The 22266-nt window shown below is 56.9% G+C and overlaps 11 protein-coding genes across 11 annotated transcripts; 5 read left to right on the plus strand and 6 right to left on the minus strand.

The window, feature by feature from the left end:
* Positions 1 to 940: 940 nt before the first annotated feature.
* Positions 941 to 4409, minus strand: C7974DRAFT_471779 (uncharacterized protein; the record flags this gene model as incomplete). Its single annotated transcript, XM_046146517.1, has 5 exons — positions 3908 to 4409; positions 3768 to 3857; positions 2165 to 3722; positions 1980 to 2118; positions 941 to 1929 (listed from the first exon to the last, which is right to left on the minus strand). Exons 1-5 carry the CDS (start codon positions 3967 to 3969, stop codon positions 941 to 943), a joined length of 2838 nt encoding a protein of 945 aa, XP_045998469.1. The 5' UTR covers positions 3970 to 4409.
* A 1-nt stretch (position 4410) lies between these two features.
* C7974DRAFT_463125 (MFS sugar transporter-like protein) lies at positions 4411 to 6320 on the minus strand (the record flags this gene model as incomplete). Its single annotated transcript, XM_046146223.1, has 6 exons — positions 4411 to 4730; positions 4788 to 4943; positions 4993 to 5279; positions 5330 to 5612; positions 5662 to 6176; positions 6221 to 6320. 6 exons carry the CDS (start codon positions 6318 to 6320, stop codon positions 4623 to 4625), a joined length of 1449 nt encoding a protein of 482 aa, XP_045998470.1. The 3' UTR covers positions 4411 to 4622.
* Positions 6321 to 6479: 159 nt separating this feature from the next.
* C7974DRAFT_176977 (uncharacterized protein) lies at positions 6480 to 8216 on the plus strand. The gene has a single exon (XM_046136275.1). It carries the CDS (start codon positions 6788 to 6790, stop codon positions 7799 to 7801), a length of 1014 nt encoding a protein of 337 aa, XP_045998471.1. The 5' UTR covers positions 6480 to 6787; the 3' UTR covers positions 7802 to 8216.
* Positions 8217 to 9032: 816 nt separating this feature from the next.
* C7974DRAFT_358302 (uncharacterized protein) lies at positions 9033 to 9843 on the minus strand (the record flags this gene model as incomplete). The annotated part of the gene is made up of 2 exons (XM_046139632.1): positions 9565 to 9843; positions 9033 to 9389 (listed from the first exon to the last, which is right to left on the minus strand). Exons 1-2 carry the CDS (start codon positions 9772 to 9774, stop codon positions 9033 to 9035), a joined length of 567 nt encoding a protein of 188 aa, XP_045998472.1. The 5' UTR covers positions 9775 to 9843.
* A 113-nt stretch (positions 9844 to 9956) lies between these two features.
* Positions 9957 to 10747, plus strand: C7974DRAFT_177027 (methyltransferase domain-containing protein). Its single transcript, XM_046136276.1, has one exon. It carries the CDS (start codon positions 10009 to 10011, stop codon positions 10738 to 10740), a length of 732 nt encoding a protein of 243 aa, XP_045998473.1. The 5' UTR covers positions 9957 to 10008; the 3' UTR covers positions 10741 to 10747.
* On the minus strand, positions 10747 to 11746 carry C7974DRAFT_453210 (putative methyltransferase-domain-containing protein; the record flags this gene model as incomplete). The annotated part of the gene is made up of 4 exons (XM_046145856.1): positions 10747 to 11224; positions 11273 to 11319; positions 11371 to 11440; positions 11486 to 11746. The coding sequence occupies 4 exons, from the start codon at positions 11744 to 11746 to the stop codon at positions 10754 to 10756; spliced, it is 849 nt and encodes a 282-aa protein (XP_045998474.1). The 3' UTR covers positions 10747 to 10753.
* Positions 11747 to 11902: 156 nt separating this feature from the next.
* C7974DRAFT_177043 (uncharacterized protein) lies at positions 11903 to 12950 on the plus strand. Its single transcript, XM_046136277.1, has 2 exons — positions 11903 to 12054; positions 12168 to 12950. The coding sequence occupies exons 1-2, from the start codon at positions 12008 to 12010 to the stop codon at positions 12676 to 12678; spliced, it is 558 nt and encodes a 185-aa protein (XP_045998475.1). The 5' UTR covers positions 11903 to 12007; the 3' UTR covers positions 12679 to 12950.
* Positions 12951 to 12952: 2 nt separating this feature from the next.
* On the minus strand, positions 12953 to 15548 carry C7974DRAFT_453212 (uncharacterized protein; the record flags this gene model as incomplete). Its single annotated transcript, XM_046145857.1, has 1 exon — positions 12953 to 15548. Exon 1 carries the CDS (start codon positions 15308 to 15310, stop codon positions 12953 to 12955), a length of 2358 nt encoding a protein of 785 aa, XP_045998476.1. The 5' UTR covers positions 15311 to 15548.
* Positions 15549 to 15737: 189 nt separating this feature from the next.
* On the plus strand, positions 15738 to 17650 carry C7974DRAFT_393323 (uncharacterized protein). The gene has a single exon (XM_046141760.1). The coding sequence runs from the start codon at positions 16194 to 16196 to the stop codon at positions 17535 to 17537; it is 1344 nt and encodes a 447-aa protein (XP_045998477.1). The 5' UTR covers positions 15738 to 16193; the 3' UTR covers positions 17538 to 17650.
* A 140-nt stretch (positions 17651 to 17790) lies between these two features.
* C7974DRAFT_309160 (uncharacterized protein) lies at positions 17791 to 18572 on the minus strand (the record flags this gene model as incomplete). Its single annotated transcript, XM_046138212.1, has 2 exons — positions 17791 to 18064; positions 18109 to 18572. 2 exons carry the CDS (start codon positions 18570 to 18572, stop codon positions 17791 to 17793), a joined length of 738 nt encoding a protein of 245 aa, XP_045998478.1.
* Positions 18573 to 20394: 1822 nt separating this feature from the next.
* On the plus strand, positions 20395 to 22258 carry C7974DRAFT_453215 (uncharacterized protein; the record flags this gene model as incomplete). Its single annotated transcript, XM_046145858.1, has 2 exons — positions 20395 to 20509; positions 20557 to 22258. The coding sequence occupies 2 exons, from the start codon at positions 20395 to 20397 to the stop codon at positions 22038 to 22040; spliced, it is 1599 nt and encodes a 532-aa protein (XP_045998479.1). The 3' UTR covers positions 22041 to 22258.
* Between the last annotated feature and the right edge of the window lie 8 nt (positions 22259 to 22266).

A 22266-nucleotide genomic window follows, 5' to 3' on the forward strand; every position in this document is an offset into this window, starting at 1 on the left:
CGCGTTGGCGCTGTGCATACTCTACTCTTGTTTTTTTTACGCCACGCTACATAACTTCAGGGTCCCTGGGGTTTCCGTCCCCCGGAGCTCGGTGTCGGGGTGTAGATATCACGAATCGGAAAAGTTACTCTGCTGTGGCTCGTGCATACCGTTTCGCTCCATCGTTCCCTTCGAGAAGTCTTAAGCAATCCCTCGCGCCTCGCCCATCCCCATCCACCATCTCACACCCACGCCTTGAAAGCCTCGATACCCTGCCTCCCTTCCACTCATCTACCCGCCCTGCATATCCCGCCCGCCACGCGCGGCCCGCCTCCCGACAGCCGAGCGCGCGTCGAGCGTAGAGCATCGGGGCGCTGTGTCCCGTATAGTAGAGTAGACGAGTGGGCTGGTGCTGCGTTAGGGGGTGTGTGGTTAGGCTAGGGGGTGGGTGGGTGGATGTTATGGGATGGGGGGTATAGCGAGGAGTGTAAGACGGGGGATATAGCGAGGACTATAGGATGGGGACTGTAAGACGGGGGCTATAGCGGGGGCTTGTATAGGTGTTGGTTGTGGTATATGATATATGTTATATGATATAGTATATGTGTAAGTCTGTGGGTATCAAGGACCTGCGTCCTACACGAGACACCAGGTCTCCGACGCCTGAGGCGGACGGCGCTGGGCTAGTGATATAGGGGGGCCGGGAAGTGGATACTGTTTTGTTGGCGTTGGTGTTGGCGTTGGTAGAGTGGCTATGGTGTGGTCGTGTAGCGTATAGCGTACACGGGGGCCTGGGTACGGGGCGCTCCACAGCGCGTCGCGTAGCAGGGCGGACGAGGCAGACTCCAATAGGACTTGTGCGGGCATTGCTTGCTTCTCTCTATCCCCCCTCCTTCTCTCTATCCCCCCTCCTTCTCTCTATCCCCCCTCGCTATCCCCTCCTACCCCCTCCTACCCCCTCCTACCCCCCACACCCCACAACAGCCTTCTCAAGCCCCTCCAACACCGCCATATACCGCTCCGTCCTCCCCCACGCCACCGACACCGCACCCAGTATCTTCATGCCCTCCCTGAGAATCCGCGCCGGCCCCTTGGTGGAGTAGATATCCCCGACACCCGCGACGTTGGCGCGCATCGCCGCCGCGGTGCCGGAGCGCACGAAGATCTGCACCATTTCGTCGTCGTTGGGGCGGTCGAGGTGGATGAACGAGGGGGGATCATCTGCCTCGTCTGCATCGTCGGTGTCGTTAAAGGGACGGCTTCGGGAGCGGGCTGCTGGGACCCGCTCGTCTCTGGCGCGGTGGGGACTGCGCGCCGCGTACGAGCTGTATGCCCACAGGGTCAGGGTGGCGAGGAAGACGGCGTGGGGCTCGTAGAAGGCGCGTGTGCTGTAGCGGCGGATGTGCCAGAAGAGACAGCCGGCGTGGAGGACGGCGAGGCGCGCTTTGCACTGGTCGCGCTGCGCCCATTCGAGGATGTCGTGTTCGGCTGCGGCGGCGGTTTGGCGGCGGCTGGGGAGTGAGGGGGCGCGCTGGGTGAGGGATGCGACGGAGCTGGCGAGTGTCTGGAAGCGGTCGATCGGGGCGAGGAGGATGGTGCGGGATAGGTGGAGGTGCAGGACGGTGGGGTGCTCGGCGCCGGCTTGCAGGGCGATTGTGCCGTTGGCGGCCCAGTGGAGGACGTCGATGCAGTCGAGAGCCGCGTTGCGCCAGCTGTTGAGCAGGCATCTTCCATTGCTGTCAGGGATAGATGGGCTCGTGGGGGTCTCGTCATCTCCTGCTGTAGTCGGTTGCTGGAGGCTACCGAGTGGCCTGGCTAGGCAGTCCTTGAGCAGAAATATCTCTCGATAGACGCCGTGAAGCAGTATCACACGGCCAAACTGACCCAGCTCTGTCATTACTCGCTTTTCGCGGAACAGTGATGCGATCGCCGACGACAACGAGGGAGTTTCTAGACACAACTCAGCAGTTGTCTCAAAGCCCGCTTTTGAAGTTACTTACCTCGCAGCGAACGGGGTACGAGCAACTCAGAAGCACTCTTTGATCGCCAAAGCCTGTCGTTGGGCAGTGCCACAGACATCATGTCTGGTGACATGAGTATCTGTTGTCCAAAGTGATACACTCCCATGCAGTCGAGGAGCTAGTCAAGGTGAGCCGCCGCTCCAAGGCGAGATAAATATACATACCCAAATCGCATAGCCAATTCTGCGCTTGCACTCGTCAAGCAGCATGTCCCTCCAGGCTCTGTCTGGAGAGCCTCGATCGGCACCGTCTGTAGCTGTCGAGGCGGGATCGTTCACTGCTCTTGGGCATATTAAAGCTCGTGCCAGTTGAGTCATAGCACTGTGATTTGCTCTTGCAAGATTAAGCAACTTTGGTGAGCCAGAATACAACATCCCGAACTGACTCAGCGTCATGGCCTGGATAAAGGCGATATGGTGCCTGCTTCTCCCAGTCGCCATGCTCTCAGCATTAATCGTGACTGCGGTCGCCCTTCGAAGGAACTCGTGCATCGGCTCTGCCATCTGCACATATTCATCAGCTTCGGCGTATTGGCACCCTATTGCGGACACAGCGAGCGCCAAAGCCCAGTGGTCGCTTATCTGAGTGACTTGATTGTGCAGTATAGGGACGATTGTGTCGAAATTCTCGAAGTACAACCGAATACACATGTTCAACGAGCGTATGTCCGGAAACCTTGAGCTGGTGTATGAAGGAAAGCTAGAACTATTGTCGAGACAGAGGATGTTGAAGTTCTGTAACACATCTTCGTAGATCGAGCCTGAGAGAGTAGGAGCAACAAAAATGCTACCACTGGCAGGATCGACTGTGTCATCGACTGTGATATGGCTTATATCCGGAAAAGCCATCCCACCACCATTCTCGTAGAGGCTGTCATGATGAAGTTGGTGCAGACGACGAATAGGTTTCGCGCCAGGCATCAGACGTTGCGTTCGGCGAGCCCTGATCGTACACGGCATCCTAGCGCCATTGATACTGGTGGCATACAGACCGCCTGGTGCATCACTGGGCGAGATAGTATGCGGGGATTCGGACGACATATAGCCACCTGCCGTATCAGGAGAGAAAGTGCTCCATATCGTCCTAAATTCGTCGGCGAAAATCAGGTTGGCGTCGCGTTGTACAGTATTGAGTTGAAGCTGTGACGAAAGCAATTGAACAGACTCCTGATGCACGTTGTTCTGATTGCTACTGTCATCAGGTGGACTCGGAAAAGTAAAGACGTCATCTGTGCCTATACCCACACCAACAATGTTGTCGTAGTCAATGGCAAGCGCAGGATCCGGGGGCAACCAGTTGATAGGGAATTCTGTGGCCGTTTGTAGCATCTGGGATTGAGGATATTCGGCAACCTCGAACGGGAGCATCTGCTGATAAGAAGTGTAGACACTGTGTGTATTTGTAGGCTCAGGTCCTGCAAAGGCTTGCGTCTGAGATTGCAGAGTTGAATTAGTCCTTGTAATACCGCTGAGATCAATCGGAGTACAGTTAGGAGACTCAAGAGAGATACGAGAACGAATTTCTGTGTTTTGATCTCGACCGACTCGTGCATGAGGGTAGACACAGTCAAGGCCTTTGGCCGAGCACCGTTGACAAGGGCTGCTCTTGGTGCATCGCTCTTTAGACCGGGCACACTCTGTACAAGCACGCGTACTTACAGCGCGTGCACTGCGAGCTTGCGTTGCGGCGGCATGTGTGGCTTCGTGACGGTGCAAGATGTCGCTGTTGGCCAGTCAATTGAATCCCGCTTGTTGCTGGCTTATCTACCTTCGGGTAAATACTTTCAAGCATTGCGTACACACAAATCGTTTTGTGCCGTCATGAATGCGCTCATGTCTTCTCAGATGCTCCAGACGTCGGCAGGAGTTGTCAGCGATCACGGTTTCGTCGCTTCATGACATGCTCACCTGAAGGAGCAATCGCAACGCGCGCATCGCATCGGCCCTGCGACTGAACTCGGCCCTTCCATCGTCGCACATCTAAACCCACATCAACCTTCCGGGTGGCATCTCGGTGAGAACACCGGGTGTGTCGTGAACTAAGACTGCAAGATCAGCTGGACTTGCCGGGGATAACGCGGCTAGACGCCCAAGAGCTTAGCCGATTACATGGGTACTAAGAAACGAGCGGATGTTGGAGGACTGAGTCGTAGCAAGGATGATAGCTTCAAGGCATCTCTGAGGTACGAGGAAGCTTAATTCCGTGGCGATCGCTGGTAGAAACGCCTACAGCAAGAGCACAACACGGGAGGATACAACTCGCGCTGATGAATCCGAAACCACCTCAGTTAAGAATGTGCTCAAGTATGGCGACGTTTGGTTATGGTGTTGAGCAACAGCAAGAAGGTGCGTGCTGCGGCCCTTGCTACGATTGGCCATGACAAACCACCTCGGGAGCCAAGGTTCTTAGGCAGGAACTTCGCTCTGTTCGAAGTTTGAGAACCTGCTCCATAACACTAGCATGTACCGTTTATGCTCCACAACAATACATGACTGCCTCGTCACATCGAGCGATTCTGACATGGGTGCCGACGCTCACGGCCCCAACTCGCCAGCGAGCTCGCGATGCTCTGTCGTAGACGATTTCAGGGCCTCTGCCTTCTCCTGATCGCGTTTCTTCTGATCACGTTTCTCCTCGCCTGCCTCGACGGCATCGACCCCCCCCAAATATCGTATCCATGCGCTCGAGTGACACGCCCTTGGTTTCGGGCAGAATGAAGTATACCGAGAGCTGAAGAGCACACATCAGTAATGGCATGTACCAGCAATACTGCACTGCTTGACTCACCAAAAGCATTGTATTTAGACCGCAAAGCAGCCAGTAGCTCTTTCCCCCCACCTGCGAATTGAAGCGTGGCCAGGGTTGTGTCAGGGCGAGGAGGCACACAGTCTGGCCAAGAAGCGAGAATCCAAATGCTTTGTCGCGAACTTCTGTTGGGAAGATCTGACTGGCTGTCAGCTCTTGAGTGACTATTAACGGAGCAAGTTGTTACCTCCGACGCGATAGCTGGTGGGATTGGCCCGTTCGACCAGCAGTATGTAAGGCCCACAACGAACAGCATCGCGACCTCAGCGACAGCGGCTGCCTTGTTATTATTCTCCGGGAACGCCGTGGTGAGGGATGACAAGACGAGCAAGGCGGCGGCCTGTATGGCAAACCCGGTCAAGAGCAGTGCCCTTCGGCCGTACCTGTCCACGGTGAATGTATTCACAAAGACGATCGCCAGCTGGAGCGCTGCCTGAATTCCATTGATGGACAAAGCTTGACTGCCCTGGTCCCCTGCGACAGGTCAGCATCTATGTCAAGTCCAGACCACACGATCCACGTACACCCCAGACTCCGGTAGATGAGTGCTGCATACATGGTCAGGGCCGCAATCCCACCAGCTTGCTGCAGCGAAGTGGCATAGAGACCATACAGCAGTCGTTTACGCATGCCTTTCGACCTGAAAATGCCCTTGTATCCGGTACCCGACCGAGCACGAGCTTGCTGAGCAGCGACAAGCTCGTGATACTCGGCTAGTACGTGCTCCGAGTTCTCATCTCCCTGTCTCAATCTGCAGAGCACTTTGAGTACTCGATTTGGGTCATCGGGATGCTTCTCAAGGAGCCACTACAGACGATCAGCGTGCACACGTCGCTACACAGCACTGCTGACCCACCCTTGGACTTTCAGGGTACCAAAAGCTGATGGCGATGAAGGCGACGCCGATAGGAAGCTGGATAAGGTTCGACACCCGCCAGGCAATGTTGAACGGCTGCTTGACGTGGCTCATCCCATAACCAGTCCAGAAAGCGATCAGCGTCCCCAGTTGGTAACCAAACTGAGTGACAGTCCCGACAAAACTGCCGCGAAGCATCCGGGGCGCTGTTTCGGCCACATACAGTGTCGTCGCAATATACACACAACCAAAGCCGAGACCTGTAAGCAGACGGCCGAAGATCAGGACACCATACGTGTTTGGCACACTCTGAACGACCACTCCAGCGCCCATGACCACGATGGCAATGCGCAGCGCCCAAAGCCGCCCAATGAGACTGGCAAGTGTTCCGCCCACGAACAACTGTGCTAGCCCTGTCGTCGCCCAGGGCACGACAGCGATAGTACCTGTGCGGCCGGCATCTACATGGTAGTATTCGATGAACTGATCATCTGCGAGAATGACCGTCATGATGCCTGCTCATCAGCATCCATGGCGTCGCCACAATCGAGCCACTTACCTGCGTCGTAGCCGTTGAAGCAGGTCGCGAGGACCATACCGTAGAGCAGCAGAGCAGCATAGCGGTCGTTCTTGGGCAGGAACTTCTCCAATAAGCCCATGGTGGGTAGATTCCGGCGATGTTTACCTTGGAGTTGGCTTTGCATGCATCAGTGGGCACTCCAACTCAACATGCCTAGTTTACATCACAAGAGCAAACACGTAGCGCGGCAGAAGCCGAGACTACTCGTCGGGGTGAACGATTCCCGACTGGCTACAAAGTGCGGAGAAGGATCCTGCCGCAAAGCCGCCGCTGCACATTTTAAAGCCACTGTATCATTAATCCCAGTCGAAGACCGAGTCGAGCCTTACTCAATTGCCGTCGGTGGATCAGAATGCAGTGCGCCGGCGGGCTAGTGAGTGGGCCGAAGCGGGAATCATCGGAGGTCGCTCCGGTGGATACCTCCGGTGGGTGGAGCTTCACTATGGTCTTCTTGGCGCGTGACGGGAATACTGGCGGAGAATGTATAGTATTGTGGCGTTATCTTGAGACACCTTGTTGATTGATTCTCGTAGACATCCACACGTCATGGCGCACCCACAGGTTGCATTCCGCAACACAACATTCACTGGAGAGTCGATGCTCGCAGCCAGGCGCAACACAGTCGCAAGTACAACACTCAAGACCCAACTTGATCAGTTCAAGACTACAGGGCGTTACAGCTGCTTCGAGTTGAAATGGCACCCTATCTACGATGACCGCACGGAATGGCCTGTGCCAAAGCACCTTTTCTGGGACAGTGATCTGGCCAAGTGGATGGAAGGCGCATGCTACTTTCTGGAAAGCCATTACGACGAGGAGATTGATGCTGCGGTACAGTACCTCGTCAAGACCATCCGGTCCGCCCAACAAGAAGATGGCTATCTGAATCTGCACTACACGGTCGTCGACCCCAAGGGCAGGTGGTCTAACATCAGAGACATGCACGAGTTGTACAACTGTGGGCATCTAATCGAGGCCGCGCTAGCACATCGCAATTACTACAAGAACGACCTGCTTCTGGAGCCGCTTGTCAAGTACGTCCAGCTGATTAACAACACCTTCGGCCCTGAAGAGGGGAAACTGCACGGCTACCCCGGACACCCAGAGATCGAGATGGCGCTGCTCCGTCTGTACACCGAGACGGGACTTGATGAGGCGTATAATCTCGCACGGTACTTCATCGAAGAGCGTGGGAACCCCGTCGGCCAGGAGGGGAAGCTGTTCTATGTCTGGGAGGCGGAGCAGCGGGGCGAGAGCCCGTGGATGCGACCGAACGTGTATATGAAGGCGGGGGAACACTGGTACAATCAGTCCCATGCGCCGATCCTGGAGCAGCAGACTATTGAAGGGCACTCGGTGCGGGCGCTGTATCTCCTCACTGCGGTGGCAGATCTGCTGTGCGTTGAGAAGAAGGGCGGGAATGCGGTGGCCAAGTCGGATGAGTGGCTTGCTGCGCTCCATCGGCTGTGGAATAACATGGTGGACAAGAAGATGTCTGTGACGGGTGGTGTGGGCGCGATGGATCAGTGGGAAGGGTGCGTGGTCATCACAGTCTCTTAAGCCGACTGACTGACGGACTGACTGACTGACTGACTGACTGTAGATTCGGCATCGACTACTTCCTCCCTCAGTCCACTGACGAAGGCGGCTGCTACAACGAAACCTGCGCATCCATCGCCATCATGTTCCTCGCAGAGCGCTTGCTGGACATCGAGCTCGACGGCCGCTACGGCGACATCATGGACCTCTGCCTGCACAACAACATCATGACCGCCATGAGCCTCGACGGCAAGTCCTTCACCTACGCGAACCAGCTCGGCAGCTCCGGCGCCCACAAGAGCAGCCGCGAGTCTTGGTTCCACTGCGCCTGCTGCCCGCCCAACTTCAGCCGCCTGTTTGGCAGCCTGGGCGGCTACCTGTGGCACTTCGGCGAGGACCCTGCCTCCCCCGGCGCCGCATACATAAACGTGCACCTCTACACCAGCGCCAAAGTCGCCTTCGACACGCCCGCCGGCGCCCTCGAGCTCACCCAGTCCTCCAACTGGCCCTGGGAAGGCTCCGTCTCGTTCGCGCTGCTCAACCCGTCCTCCGTCCCCACCACACTCCGCCTGCGCATCCCCGCCTGGGCAGGCTCATCCTTCACGCTCACGCCGCCCCTGCCCCCCGCCGCCAAGGCCCGCGCTCTCGCAAACGGCTACCTCACCCTAACCCCCGCCTACACAGCAGCACACCCGTCCTTCACCCTCGACATCGCCGCCTTCGCGCCCCGCTGGCTCTACCCGCACCCCTACGCGTCCCCCAACACCGTGTTCCTCGCGCGCGGACCCCTCGTGTACTGCGCCGAGGACGCGCACAACGCGTGGGAGACGAATCATTTCCGCGACGTGGTCGTCAGGCCCGGGGCGCCGGTGGACGAGGATCAGCGCACGTGGGAGCCGTCTGGGGAGCGGTATGTGGCGCTGCGCACGAGGGCGTGGACGCGGGATGTGGGGGGCTGGGAGGGGGGAGGGGGGACAAGGGGCGAGGGGCCGGGGCTGGGTGAGGAGAGGGAGATTGTGTATGTGCCGTATTACTTCCGGGCGAACAGTGGGGGGAGGGGGCATATGCGCGTTGGGATGATCAGGGGGTGATGTTGTGGTGGATTGTATGGCATGGCATTGCATCGCGTAGCATGGCATAGCGCGGCATCGTGTGGCATGGCATAGCGCGGCATCAGTTCAACGACTCTTTCGGTACCAGATTACGAATCCAACGACCCCTCCACCACCCCTCCACACCTTCTTCCCACCCCTCACGCCCCTCCCCCCGCCTGCCCAACAACCCACGCCCCCCTCCCCACCACCACAACCCCCCAAACCCCCAAACCCACCCCGCCCCACCCAAGCGCCCACACACACCCCGCAACCCCCCAACTAAACGCCAGCACCTCCAGCACGCCGACCACGGCCTCGCTGCCCCTCACCGCGTCGTTGAAATCGTGAACCAGCGGGATCTTGGTCTGGGTGCGCTCGTTCCAGAAGCCGGACATGTGGGCGCGGGCGACGTACAGGGCGGTGCCGAGGGCCAGGCCGGTGATGCCTAGAAAGCTGGGGGTTTGGTAGGAGGGGAGGAAGGGGAGGGTTGTTGAGGGGAGGAAGGAGAGGGTTAGCTGTGAGTGTTAGTATCGTTATACTATGATATAAGAGGGAGGGAGGGAGGGAGGTAGAGAGAGAGAGCGAGAGAGAGAGAGAGAGAGCGAGAGAGAGAGAGCGAGAGAGAAAGAGATGTCTGTGGGTGGTGGGTATAACAACACGCGTCAAAGCAAACAGGGACGAGGCACGTACCGCAAGCGTCCCGCTAGCCTGCGTGCTGCGCGTTTTCCGCAGGCGCTGGGCGGCTGTCTCGCTCCATTCGGCGGCTTTCTTAGACGCGGACTCGTAGGTCTGCAGGCGCGTGATGTTGGCGCGGCACAGGTACAGGCCGTACGTGCTCACGGCGGCGGCGAAGAGGAGCGGCGGGAGCGTGGCGAGTGGTGGGAGTGCGGGGTCTGCCATTGTGCGCGGGTGGGGTATGCAATTGTCGTACTGAGGAGTGTTGGAGTTGGAGAGGAGATTGGAGAGGAGATTGGGGTAGTAGTAGTAGCAGTCAAGCCAGTCCCTCAACTACGTCACACCCGATCTAGCCCCCTCGCTCGCGTAGCAGCGCAGGGATCCCTTCGCCCCGCCAACCCACGCCAAAACTTTCCCTTGCGCGCCGACACCCCGCGCACCGAGATACAATACTCCAACATGGCCGCCCCCGAGCACCTCAACACGTCCGAGCTGGGCACGCGCTCCTACTGGGACGCCGCGTACACGACCGAGCGCGCGAACTTCTCCGCCAACCCGGACGACGAGGGCACCGTGTGGTTCAGCGACGCCGGCGCCGAGGAGCGCATGCTCGCGTTCCTCGAGAACCTATCGGACGAGGGGCAGCTGCGCAAGGAGCGCGACCAAGACGGCGGCGAAGCGACGCGGTTCCTCGACCTCGGCACGGGCAACGGACACCTCTTGTTTGCGCTGCGCGAGGACGAGTGGGAGGGCGCGATGGTGGGTGTTGATTACGCGCCGCAGAGCGTGCGGCTCGCGGAGGAGATACGCGGGAGCAAGGGCGAGGAGTACGCGGACATTGGCTTCTATGAGTGGGATTTGCTGGGCCAGGAGCCCGGGGCGTGGGTCGGTGCGGGGTTCGATGTGGTGCTGGACAAGGGCACATTTGATGCGATCTGTCTGGCGCAGGAGACGGACGCACAGGGGCGGCGGATTTGCGAGGGGTATCGGGAGAAGGTGGAGGGGCTGATTAAGAAGGGGGGACGGTTCCTGATCACGAGCTGCAATTGGACAGAGGAGGAGGTTAGGGGGTGGTTTGATGTCGAGGGCGGCGAGCTGGTGTATGAGAGCAAGGCCAAGTATCCGAGCTTCACGTTCGGGGGCAAGACGGGGTCGAGTGTGTGCACGCTCTGCTTCAGGCGCAAGGCCTGAGTTCTGGTTCTCGCTACACGGCACGCAGCCTGGCTACCACCAGCCACTTCTTCCGCTCGCCAATGTCCTCGCGCCCTCCGTCTCGCTCTGTTGCCCAGGGCCGCCGCGCGCCATCGGCGTCCATCTCGAAGATGTCTTCGACTTCGAGCCCCTGCTGCGGAGCAACCTCTTCGAAGAACGGCACCAGCTTGGCACGGCCTGTGTGGAAGCCAGCAATGCACAGCACGCGCGCGTCGGGTGTGTCGGCGAGGAAGTGGCGCATCGACTTGGCCAGGTTCTCGTGCTCTCCCAGCATCCACAGACAATCTGCGGCCAGCACGCGCGTGTACTTGTGCGCGTGTGCCGCCGCAAACTCGGACGCTGTGTCGCCCCACAGGTGGCCGTGGACCGCGACGCGCGCCTGGAGCGGGCCCTGCACGTTCTTCTTGACGTTGGCCGCGATAGCCTCGAGGATTGGCGGCGCGGGGTAGTCGGTGATAGCCACCTGCCAGCAGTTAGCACGCAATCAACGCATTAAACAAGCTCGTCGAACCTCGTCCGCACCCGCGAGCGCGCTCATCACGCCGCCCAGTCCTACGCCTGCATCCACGCCATCAGCCTTCTCTTTGCGCGCAGCTCAGCCCAACGCACCTGCACCCAGCTCAATCACGCGCTGCCCGCGCACCGCCCACGCCCGCTCCTCCTCGCGCCCAACCCACCACTCGCCCTCCCTCCACGCGCCCCCCTCGTCCGCCCGCCCGCCCACCAGCTCCGCCATCAGCACCCCCGCATTCCACAGGTAGTGCGCCATCTTGCGCCGCTCCTCCTCGCCATGAATATCCGCGGTGCGAAACTCCAGCGCCCCGTGCCGCGCATTCGAGTACACAATCACCGTGTCCGGGTCGTCGCCGTGCTGGTTCTGCAGGTCGTCGGTGAACACGCCGCCGAGCGACGAGCCGAAGATGTCTTCTGGATCGAGCGTGCGGCCCGCGGGGCGCCGCAGGTCGATGAGCGTCGGGAGCAGCATTGCGCGTGGAATTTGCAGGGCGCGGAGGGTCGGGGCGAGGCCGCGGGCATGGGCGGGGTGGGCGCTAGGCGCGGAGCGGCATGGTGCGGCGGGAGCGCCCGGAGGTGGTGAGCTCATCATGTTGGGTGCTGCCGAGGTGGGTGGAGTGATAGTTGCGCGCCGGGGGACGGTGTCTTTGCTTCCTCTCCTGTCTGTCCAGAGTCTGTGTTCTCACGTCTGTCCTCGACATCTGCAGCCCGTACTCGCACCACGACAGCCGCCATGGCGTCCTACTCGTTCACGAACCCGGCTACTTACCACCTCCTCAGGTGCGTCTCTTGAAGCACCCGTTCGCCCCGATTCCTCAGCCCCTGTCCTCTATACCCCAATACATCTCCCACGCCCAGATATATGTCCAAACCCCCAACTAACACCCAAACAGCTACGGCACCCTCCTCGGCAGCACGCTCTTCCAATCCTTCATCTCGGGCGTAGTCGCCTACCGCGTCCTCCCGCGCCCGCAATTCTCCACGCTGCAGAAACACACCTTCCCCGTGTACTTCACCCTGCAAACCGCCGCGCCCGTGGCCCTGCTGCTGACCTACCCATCCGGGCCCTCGCGGCTGCTGCCCGTGCTCTCCTCTGCCCATGTCCTCCCGACACCCACAGATAACTTGTCCTCGTACCTCATCGCCACCATGTTCGCAACCGCCCTTGCCAACCTCGTCTACCTCGGCCCGCAGACCACGCGCGTCATGGTCGAGCGCAAGCACCAGGAGACGAGAGACGGGAAGGCTGCGTATGATAAGGGGCCGCATAGTGTGGCCATGCAGAAGCTGAATACAAGGTTTAGTGTGCTGCATAGTGTTAGTAGTGTGGTGAATTTGGTGGGGTTGGGGGCGATGGTGTGGTATGCGGCGGTGTTGGGGGGTGGGTTGAGGGTGGAGTTGTAGGACGATCCTAACAACTTTGACAGTGGGAGCTTGTAGGTATTGTGGTATCTAAAGCTGCTATCTAGTCAGGCATTACTTGCATTGTAGGTAACGAAGTATTCTGTAGAGTTTTCTCACGTGCTTCCTACTTTACTGTTGCATGGTGGAATCCTCACTTGAAACCCTTAGTCCGCCGTTCACTCTGCAACGAGAGAGCCATCTCATCCAGTCAGAACCACGAACCCAGCCACGCTCGCACACTCCCGCCAGAGCAGCAGACCCCAGCCTCCCCCCCCTACACAGCCAACTCCCCCTCCGCCTCCCCCGCCCGCCGCACAACAACCCCCCCCTCCTCCCGCGTCAACACCCCCGCCGCAACAAACGCCCCCACCACCGCCTCCACCTCCCCCACAAACTCCGCATGCGACCCAAACGGCGCCGCGTCCCACAGCACATCCAGAAACGACGGCCCGTCGCTCCCGGGCGCCGGCACGCCCGCCACGGGGACGTCGTACGCCGGCAGCCCGTCGTTGCGGCGGCGGTTCGGGATCCCTGTGTCGATGGCGCCGAAGACGATGGAGGGCTCGAAGCGGGTGAAGTAGGAGGATACGGGGATGGTGTCGCTGATGTAGTAGGGCCGGAGGGCGACGGCGGCAGCGGTTGTAGCGTTGGTTGTAGCATTGGACGCCACGGGCGCGGTGAACAGCGGGTCGCCCGCAGCCGAGGTGCCGGAGCGGGTGAGTGCGCGCGCGTAGTCGCCGTCGAGCTTGAGGTGGGGGTACAGCGTCAGCGGCCAGTAGGGGCCGGGCGGCGTGCCGACGGTCTGCAGCAGCACGGGGCCCCAGAGCAAGGCTTGGGTGGAGGGGCGGTCTAGGGCGCGCTCGGTGCGGATGCTGAGCGGCATGTGGACGGCGATTACGTCGCCGGGGGCCCAGGTGCGGGTTAGCGAGAGGTAGGTGCTGGGTTTCGGGGCCTCAGTTGAGTAAGGGACGCCGTTGATGGATACGTTGAAGCCTTTGCGGGTCCAGCCGGGGACGCGCAGGTTGATGGTCAGGGGGCCCTCGCCGGTGACTGTGAGTTTCGAGGCGCCTTCGCGCGGGAAGGCGGTTTCTTGTTTGATGGAGAAGCCCGCTTCGGTCCAGTTCAGCGTCGAGGGGATGTACAGGTTGACCCAGAGCGTGAAGGCGTCTGCGGAGCGCAGGTAGACGGTCTCTTGGTACTTGGTGTGGCTCTCCATTCCGGTGCCGCCGCAGCAGGTGCCCGTGTTGCCGTATTCTCGTGGCGTGCCGGGAGACAAGGGCTGGAAGTAGGTCATCTGGGGATCGGAGGTGTCGTCGGTGTCGGCGCGCGACCCGGGAATCATATTAAACAGGCCGCGTTCATAGTGGTCCATGTACGTAGCATTCTGGTCGTGCAGGAACAGGTTTCTCGCCAGCTTGAGGGTGTTGTATGTGGTGCAAGTCTCTGCCCCGTTACCGGCGATGGCATTGGCAATGTTATCGCGGTTTTGGAACAGCTCTGGGTTTTCACTGAAGCCAGGGACATTGCCACCGGTGCCGCCACTGGCAAACTGGCGGTGCGGTACCACCCAGCCAAAGAAGTTTTTGGCTGCAGTGAAGTACTCCTCTGCACCGCCATGCTCGAAGATCCTCAAGTACCCAATGAACTGAGGCACATGTGTGTTGGCATGAAGACGCTCAGCGCGGCGCCGGCCCGGCTTGTTCTGTGGCGTCACCACGAGAATGTCCTGGTCTGCAACTGCCGCGCCGAACAAGGACTCACGGTTGTCGAATGCTTTGGCTGTCGCCAGATGTTTCTCGTCGCCGGTCAAAGCGTAGATCTCTGGAAAAATCTCGTTGGCGCCTCCAAACTCGCCAGCGATGTATGTGTCCCACATGTAGTTGAGGTCACTGCGGGTCAGATTCCCTTTGTATCCAGGCTGGTTCTTGTCGCCAATCGTCAGCGCAAGATACGACCAGTCGGCCATCTTCTCTACCACTTCAAGCGCTTGCTTGTTGTCGGTGTTGTAGTACGCATCCAGCAGACCGCGCATGATCTTATGCTGGGTGTACCAGCCGGCCCATGTGTTGGTGCTAAGGTTACCTCCATAGACCGCAAATCGAGGGGGGCCGAGACGCAGTACCGTGTCTTCAGGGAGAGCACCGAGATAGCCAGGGTGTGTAGGTTCCTTCTTCGCAGTATATGCCTCCTGGCAAGCAGCCAGCTCCGACACCATCCAGTCGAGCTTACTTTTGAAGATGGCCTCGCCCTGGTCGACATAAGCTTGTGACAAAGCCGACATATAATGACCTGTCCAGTGCCCACTGAGCAGCCCGCCGTCTTCCCAGCCTCCAGGCGGGCTGACATCGCTCATGTTTGGCCGGCCAGCCACGTTGTTAAAAAGTACCAGAAAGCGCCGCTCGTCGTACGATCGAATGAAGTCCTTCACTCGGTCTCGTTTCTCTTGAAACAGTCCCTCGCCGAGCCGCACCTGATCCAGTCTGAACGGACGTACTGGCGCGGTGGCGCCCGGGCCTACATCGCCAGAGCTATCTGCTAAGGGAAGCTGTCGACCTGAGACCTCATGACCGGCACCTGGTGTCGATATCGCAGACAGTGCCAGAGCGTGGAGGAGTCGGGTAAGGTGGACCATTGTGCCTCTCGAACATGCAGAAAATCGGCATGCGTATAGGAAGAATATCAGAGTGTTGGCATCTTAAGCACAAGATCATCGGGGCTTGTTATAAGAAGCTTTGAGAGGGGTATCGTATCAAGCATCTGCCAGTGTAACGCTGTTGCTGATCGCCTGTCATGGATGCGACGCTCTCTCCTAGTCAGGAAATTCGAGGATGCAAGTGTGCCGGGTAGAAGATCCACGAATGAAGTACCCATGATGTTATAACAACTACTGGTGAATGCGGAAGGTCACTTGCACGTATTGATAGTCGTTGGGAGAAAGCTTGAGGCGGATCGTCGACGGGCGCCGGAACAGGTCGGCAGTGGGGGGAGGTGGGGCATCGGCGTCACGACCGACGCCTCTCACGTTGCAGCATGAACGACAGCAAAGTAGGGGGAATATGAAAAAACTTGATAGAGTGCTGTTTTAACTACGATGCAGGGAACGCTTCACTAAGTTTTAGCTTTTGGTATTATTGTAGCTACAAGTTCATGTTGAAGATAGTCAGCTTGAAAGACGCTTATCTGCCGTTCCTGAAAGGGGCTTGTCCTCCGGTTTGTCAACCGAGCATCAGGACAGTCAAGTGCAGTTTGAGGCATTACCTCTCGTGTGAGAGTTCGAAGAGGCCCATAGAGTTGAAATATGTTTACCACGTTGCTCGCGATCAGTGACATCATCGAGGTCTCGCAGGATGCCTGAAGCGGTGCGGGCTTCAGGCAACCACAAAATTTGAATCAGCGAAGAGGACAACACACCTTCACCAAGGCTACCTACAAGTCGACTGGTCTTATGCTCTATAAGAACTCATAGCGCATTAGTTCACTGGCTGGCATACCTGCCTACCTGCTCATATCAAAGCATGCGCCTACTGACAATTATTTCCCTTCTAGCAGTTATCCTGGAATACCCGGTCAGCGCACGCTGGACACTGAACAGTTCATGTCCGACCGATATCAAGGTCACAGTTCCGAATGGTAGATCGGACTTTGGCTCCATGGCCTCAGTGCATAAGGCGCTTTCCAACTGTCCGAACATCACGTCACTCGATCTGAAAGTCACATTACTCGGTTGCAGCAGCTGGCCTGACCGCTGGAACTTCCCATTCAATTACAATGGGGGAGATACATACCCAACTCTGAAAGTCTTGAAGCTCGATGGCTACGACTTCAGCAGTGCGGAGGATACTCGCCCACCATGGCAAATGCCGCTTCATGGGCAGAACAACGGTGAGAAATTCGTCTTTGGCCTGTTCGATTGGCTCAGGCGAGGATATTGGAAGCCATGGGCACGAGCGCAGATCTATGGATATCCACCACTGGCACCACCGAAGTCGAATCTGGATCTCTGGCTTGGTGCGATGAACTGGTCTGCGATCGAAGAACTCTCCATCGACGGATGTAGACGCGCCGATGAGGCAGTCGAGAAACTGCCATCGCTTCTGCACTCGCTGCGTAAGCTCCACTCCACGAACGTGTCGTTTATTGAAGCGCTGCCAAACACCACGCTTGAACACCTGACCTGGATCGGTCCACACAGGCACAGCGACCTTGCCACCGTCCTCGAGCGTCAGGGGGAAGAACTACAGGGCCTGGAGTTCAGATGTGATGAGATGGGCTGTCCGATGATGCGGAACAAGTTCAATATATCCATCCTTCCAAAAACGGCACCGAATCTCAGACATCTCTCCATTAACCTCCCGCGCAACGGATCGTGGCCACTCGACTCCCTCGAAACAATAGCCTCGCTGCCCCACCTCCGCACGCTCGAGATCTACTCTAACCTCCAATCGGATTGCCAACGACGAAAGCCCGATCTTTACAGCCGAGCAGGACACGAATGGACAGCGAAGCACGGCAGCACATACTGCACTGGCGAAGACCAGTTCCAGAAACCTCTACTCAGCGAGAACAGCGCTGAGGAGATGCACAGCTTTCTGAAGCAGAAGAACGTTGGGGGCCGGCTTCAAAACGTGACGTTTCGCGTGGGTGATTGGACCCCGCCGTGGGATGGACCTGTCTACTCACCGCCATGGATGGAGCACAGACAAGTGGAGATTGCATGTTCGGAGAGCGGGAAGGTCAAGGGAGAGAAGCGATGTGAGATGCTTCTGTCGCAAGGGTACTGGCCTCCAGAGTCAAACCGTGAAGGCGGGTTAAGTTGGCTGTTTGAGGACGAATTGGAGGGAATTATTTCTGGGTACTAGGGTCCGGAGTAGTGATGCTTTGTCGAATCTGATTTTGTATTCTGTTTTGATAGGGTGATTCTATTTCCTGATTGTATCCTACAAGCACGTACTTCGCAGCAAAGCTTCAGTCCCAATATCAGTTGTAACGGATCCCGCTACGGTCATCTCCATTCACAAATCTCCCAAAATAGTGCGTCTGACAGACAGACTGCAGAAAAGATCTACGAAACGTGGTTGAGCGCATATGATCTTCAATAGTCTCTGCGGTGTCTCAGATGTCGTTGTCGACACACTGCAAGCACCTCAGCATGTTGCAGCCGGTGCAACGCAGGACCCAAGGGAGATAAGTTGCACCGCATCCCCCACAGACACCACCATTTCGTCGTCGCCAGTGATGTTCGTGCAGATCGTGCCCCGCTGCTGCAGCAGGGCCGGGAAGACCGAGCGGTGGTTCGTGAGTCAGATAGCCTTCATCCCACTGAGGACAGGAGCAACGCTTCCACTTCACACCGCAGAGGTAGCAGAACTGGTGCGTGCATCGACACCTATCAATTTTAGCATTGGCTTCATGATTCGCGGGAGCACTCACGTCATATGGAAGCAGCCCTGGGCTAGCTCGACCATGTTACTACACTTCGTGCACTGCTGCCACTTGCTGCGCTTTGCAGCGTCCATCAGAAGCTGCACATGAGGATCGCTAGGACAAAGTCCGTCGTGGCCCTTGTTCTTGCACTGTGCGCAGGTTTTGCCCTTACAGAATACGCAGGTGGCGATGTCGCCTGTAATGTCTTTAGGCCGAATGAACTTGGAGCAGTCGGCGTTGGCGCAATAGGTAGGGTTGGGGGTGGCTAGCTCATCGACTTTGAGATCGAAATCCTTGACAAGCTCCTTAGGTAACATGACGCGGCAAGTCTCGAGCGGGATTGTCTGCTTGCAACATCTCGGTGGGAACAGAGTTGGGGTTGAGATGGAGCTGGTGAACAAGTCTAAAAGACAAGTGCGGCAGTAGGTATGCGTACAGTGGAGGTGAAGTGTGTTCTTTTTGGGGACCATCTCCATACAAGCATTGCACTTGGTAAGTTCCTCTGAATCGAGGACCTTGTTGTTCGTTTGCTCGGTGTCAATGCTGCAAATGCCGTGAGTAAGTGCACCATCGGATACAATGGGCCGGACGGGTCCTCCTTCAAGTGCAGGATGCACGTCGTCTTTATCGAAAGCAGAGGTATAGAGCTGCTTTGCCATCTCCCACTGAGTGTCTTGATCGTTGCCATCCACTTCGCTAGATCGAGTCTCGGAATCTGCCTCGGATCCAACTTTTTCACTGCTGGTGGACATCCCAGCTAGCCTCATTGCAAGCTGGTGGTCAGTAGATGCTTGCTCTTCTTCATCTAACAACTTCTTCAAAGTGACGCGGCTAAGGTGCTCAACCCTCAGAATGTTGATGACCAAGATTCGACCTTCCAATAACGTGAGCTGCTTGGCGAGGTCGCGCTGTATCATTTCGAGGCTAGCACGTTCGCTCTTTGCTACCAATTCATCCGAGTTGTGAAGGTTGTAGAGTAGCTGTGCAATGTCTTCTAGTTGCAGCTGTATAGCAACTGTGGCCGTGCGAGGATCCATGGATGTGAGATCCATTGCGCTGTTTGGTGCGAGTCGGTGTAGCGTGAGAAGAGATTGAGAGTCTGCAATTTGTTGTTTGTTATCTGATCAAGGTCACGGGCTCGGCAGAACCCACGCTAAGGGTCCGCTGAAGGTGAGAGTGAAGACGAGTTTTCAAAGCCACTTCTCAGCTTGCGATGTGATGCTTGAGGTCATTAAAATTTCAACATGCCTTATGAGAAATTTGACCGCATACCCGGGCTTTAGTACCAGTATCCTATAGTGCGATGCCAACTGCGCGATACAGAAATCGTCGAATGAAGGTGGCGACTTGCCTGTGCTTTGTGTTCACCATGATCTGACAATTCGATTACTTCAGGCAGGCGCACAAGTGAAGCTCCCTCCACACCACGCTCCCGCGCCTTGTAAAATATCGTGAAGTAGGTTGTAAACCAATTATATGATAGAGAAAGGCTCGGCTCACATGCTGTGCCATTTGTGATCGTCAGCTATTTGTGTGGACCTCTACAACCATGGAGAAGACTGTGTAACATAGACATATATCATAGTAGCAATAGGAGAGTGATTTTGCAATTGGTCAGTTCCTACCTTGTCACTCTGCAGGACGTTCCCCGGACGAATACGGCTAGCTAGAGGCCTTTCGCAACGTCCTCTATCCTATATATGGTTGAAGGTGGCTACGAATTCTTGCGAGTACCGATAGTCACTTATCTCAAACTCCCAGGAGAGGAGATCATGTTTCTATTGTTTTGAAACGATTGGTCAGGTACGTTGCACAGGTCACGAGAGGCGGTGTCTTTTTCGCAAACTTCGGGTTCCTTGTGTCTCCCGCACGCCGTTTGTTGTGTGGCAAGACCCACCGTTAGGCTGAATCACAAGGTTATCGGAGTGATCGATCAATTTCGAACTGATTCTGCGCTGTTCTTCGTCAGGGTCCCTCTCTCATTGAAGTGAAAGAGCAGGGTCGCGCCGTTTGCCTGTGTCGCCCTCGAACCATACTTTCACCTACATTGTTCGGCTGTACCAGTATAAGCGTAGGTGCTTGGCAGACCCTTCTCTTATAACAAAAGTGTGCGCGATTTTCAATCTCTTAACTCAATTCTCTGCACCTGCCTTGAGCTTTGAACCACGACTGTACCTTCCTGAAACAACCAGCAGACTTTTCTCGAGCTCAGCGTACTCCCTCCCCTCACCCACCGCCCTTTCACTCACTTAACACCTCTGGACTCAGGCCTATAGGCATCTGCAGTTCACCATGAGCGACTCTGCCTCTTTTTGGGCTGCGAAGTCCAATGGCGTGAAATCGCCTCCTAGGCAACCGAGAATCGCGCAACGCGACGCACCAAAGAGGAGCACTGCAGTTCTGAAAAGTAGGATATCTCCCTCCTGATCATTGACTTTCGACTAACAAGTGTAGGCAGCTCGAACGGCGTCAAGAAAGCCAATTGGGCCGACAGTGATGATGAAGAGGAATTCCTTGCATCGTTCACCTCATCCACACGCATTGGAGAACTAGAAAAGACCATCGCCGCCAAGAACGCTTTGTTAACAGATCTTGAGACTTCGCTACAAGAGAAGTATATCCGCATCATCGAGCTTGGGGCCACCCTCGAGGAACAACAGCTTCGCCTTACCGAGCTTCAGGGTGTCGTAGATGCTTCTGCTGCTCAGATTGAGGAGTTGAAAAAGGAGAACCACAAGCAGTTTCTCCATGTGCAGAAATTGGTTGCAGACGTGGATGAGAAGGACCGCCGCATCTCTGCCCTCGAGACCGAGGTCGATGAGCATTGCGCAACAATCGCCGAGTTCAGTGTGGGTGACAACTCCACTCAGGCTTCTTCGAACGAAGCCTCTGAGATTCTTCAGATTGGTCCGACGGACGATAAATCATATAAAACCGAGAATAAGGACAAAGAGGTTCTGTCGTCTGAGCATATGGTGCAGCAGAAGATCAAGGAGGTTGATCTCAACGGTACTTCAGGTATCCCTTCTACTAAGACCACTCCCTTGAAGGCGAAAGGCCCTACGGTGAACCTCTCCGGATTCCCGATCTTTTCCACTCCAGCCACTGTCAAGCAGGTTGCACCACCACCTCCTGCACCCAAGCTCAGGATGCCTGTCGACCTGACGAAGTTCGCGAAGAAACCAGTCACCAAGACACCTGCATCAAAGACAACAGTCAAAGCTGTGTCGGCCAACGCTGCTGAGGACGGACCAGCGCCTAAGATGAATCCCTCAGCCGATATTCGAACAAAGAGTCTTGCAGAGCGCTCCCTTTTTGCAAATGGACCCAAGGTTGTGGTCAAGATGGGCGAGACCTATCTGGCTACAGTGCCGAAGTATATCCTTATGCAATGCTCATCGAAGGCATTCAGGCACCTCTCGGACAACCCGGATGCCACCTCCTTCAGTCTTCCGGATGGTTCGATGGACGTTACTGCTGCGACAGCACACTTGACCTGGATGAAGGAGATGACGTTCCAAGGTCGTGTGTACTCCATTACTCTCCACTCCGACGAGAAATTCGATGACAAGAATCTCCAGATTTGTCGTGCTGCACGTGTCCTTGGTCTCCATAGCATGTATGTCGGCCACTTTACCAAGATTTTCTGCGATCGTATTCGCTCTAACAACGCTGTCGACGGATTCTTGCGCAAGGTAGTCGCCGCCGCGTACCCCGATAATGACCCTATCTACGACTGTCTTGCGAACAATCTCGCCAATCTTCGTCTGCGTAAGACGATCGAAAACCCGGCTGAGCTTGAAGCTCTTCTGCAGCAGAACGAGGGTCTAAAGATCAAGGTGGAGAAGATTGAAGAGCGGATGCGGCAGAAGCAGAACGGCGCGAAGCCTGCAAAGGCTCCGAAGGTCGTTCGTGTCGGTAAGAGCATGGGTGTGTAGAGACCATAGGCCATGGATCACGATGGATCTATGGCTCTCGCAGGCCACGCCCGAACATGTTTTGAGCATCTACGCTGCATGTCGTCTCAGCTGATGCATCACATTTTTCTGATGTCTGGCTTTGGACGTCGTAGTATATGCATTGCAAGGAAGTGCGAACACTGTGAAAGGAGCCATCTCTGTTCCCCTCTCGGAAAAAACAAGAAGTACTAGATAGCACAACACC

The sequence above is a fragment of the Boeremia exigua genome (assembly GCF_020726555.1).
Source record: "Boeremia exigua strain MPI-SDFR-AT-0100 chromosome Unknown C7974scaffold_5, whole genome shotgun sequence".
NCBI classification, from domain to species: domain Eukaryota; kingdom Fungi; phylum Ascomycota; class Dothideomycetes; order Pleosporales; family Didymellaceae; genus Boeremia; species Boeremia exigua.

What these genes read in the sequence shown, in the direction of transcription:
- C7974DRAFT_176977 (XM_046136275.1), top strand. Translation starts at nt 6,788, where the DNA reads ATGGCGCACCCACAGGTTGCATTCCGCAACACAACATTCACTGGAGAG.
- C7974DRAFT_177027 (XM_046136276.1), top strand. Translation starts at nt 10,009, where the DNA reads ATGGCCGCCCCCGAGCACCTCAACACGTCCGAGCTGGGCACGCGCTCC.
- C7974DRAFT_177043 (XM_046136277.1), top strand. Translation starts at nt 12,008, where the DNA reads ATGGCGTCCTACTCGTTCACGAACCCGGCTACTTACCACCTCCTCAG. An exon ending in GCTACTTACCACCTCCTCAG is followed by an intron (nt 12,055 to 12,167) that starts GTGCGTCTCTTG and finishes ACACCCAAACAG; the next exon opens with CTACGGCACCCTCCTCGGCA.
- C7974DRAFT_393323 (XM_046141760.1), top strand. Translation starts at nt 16,194, where the DNA reads ATGCGCCTACTGACAATTATTTCCCTTCTAGCAGTTATCCTGGAATAC.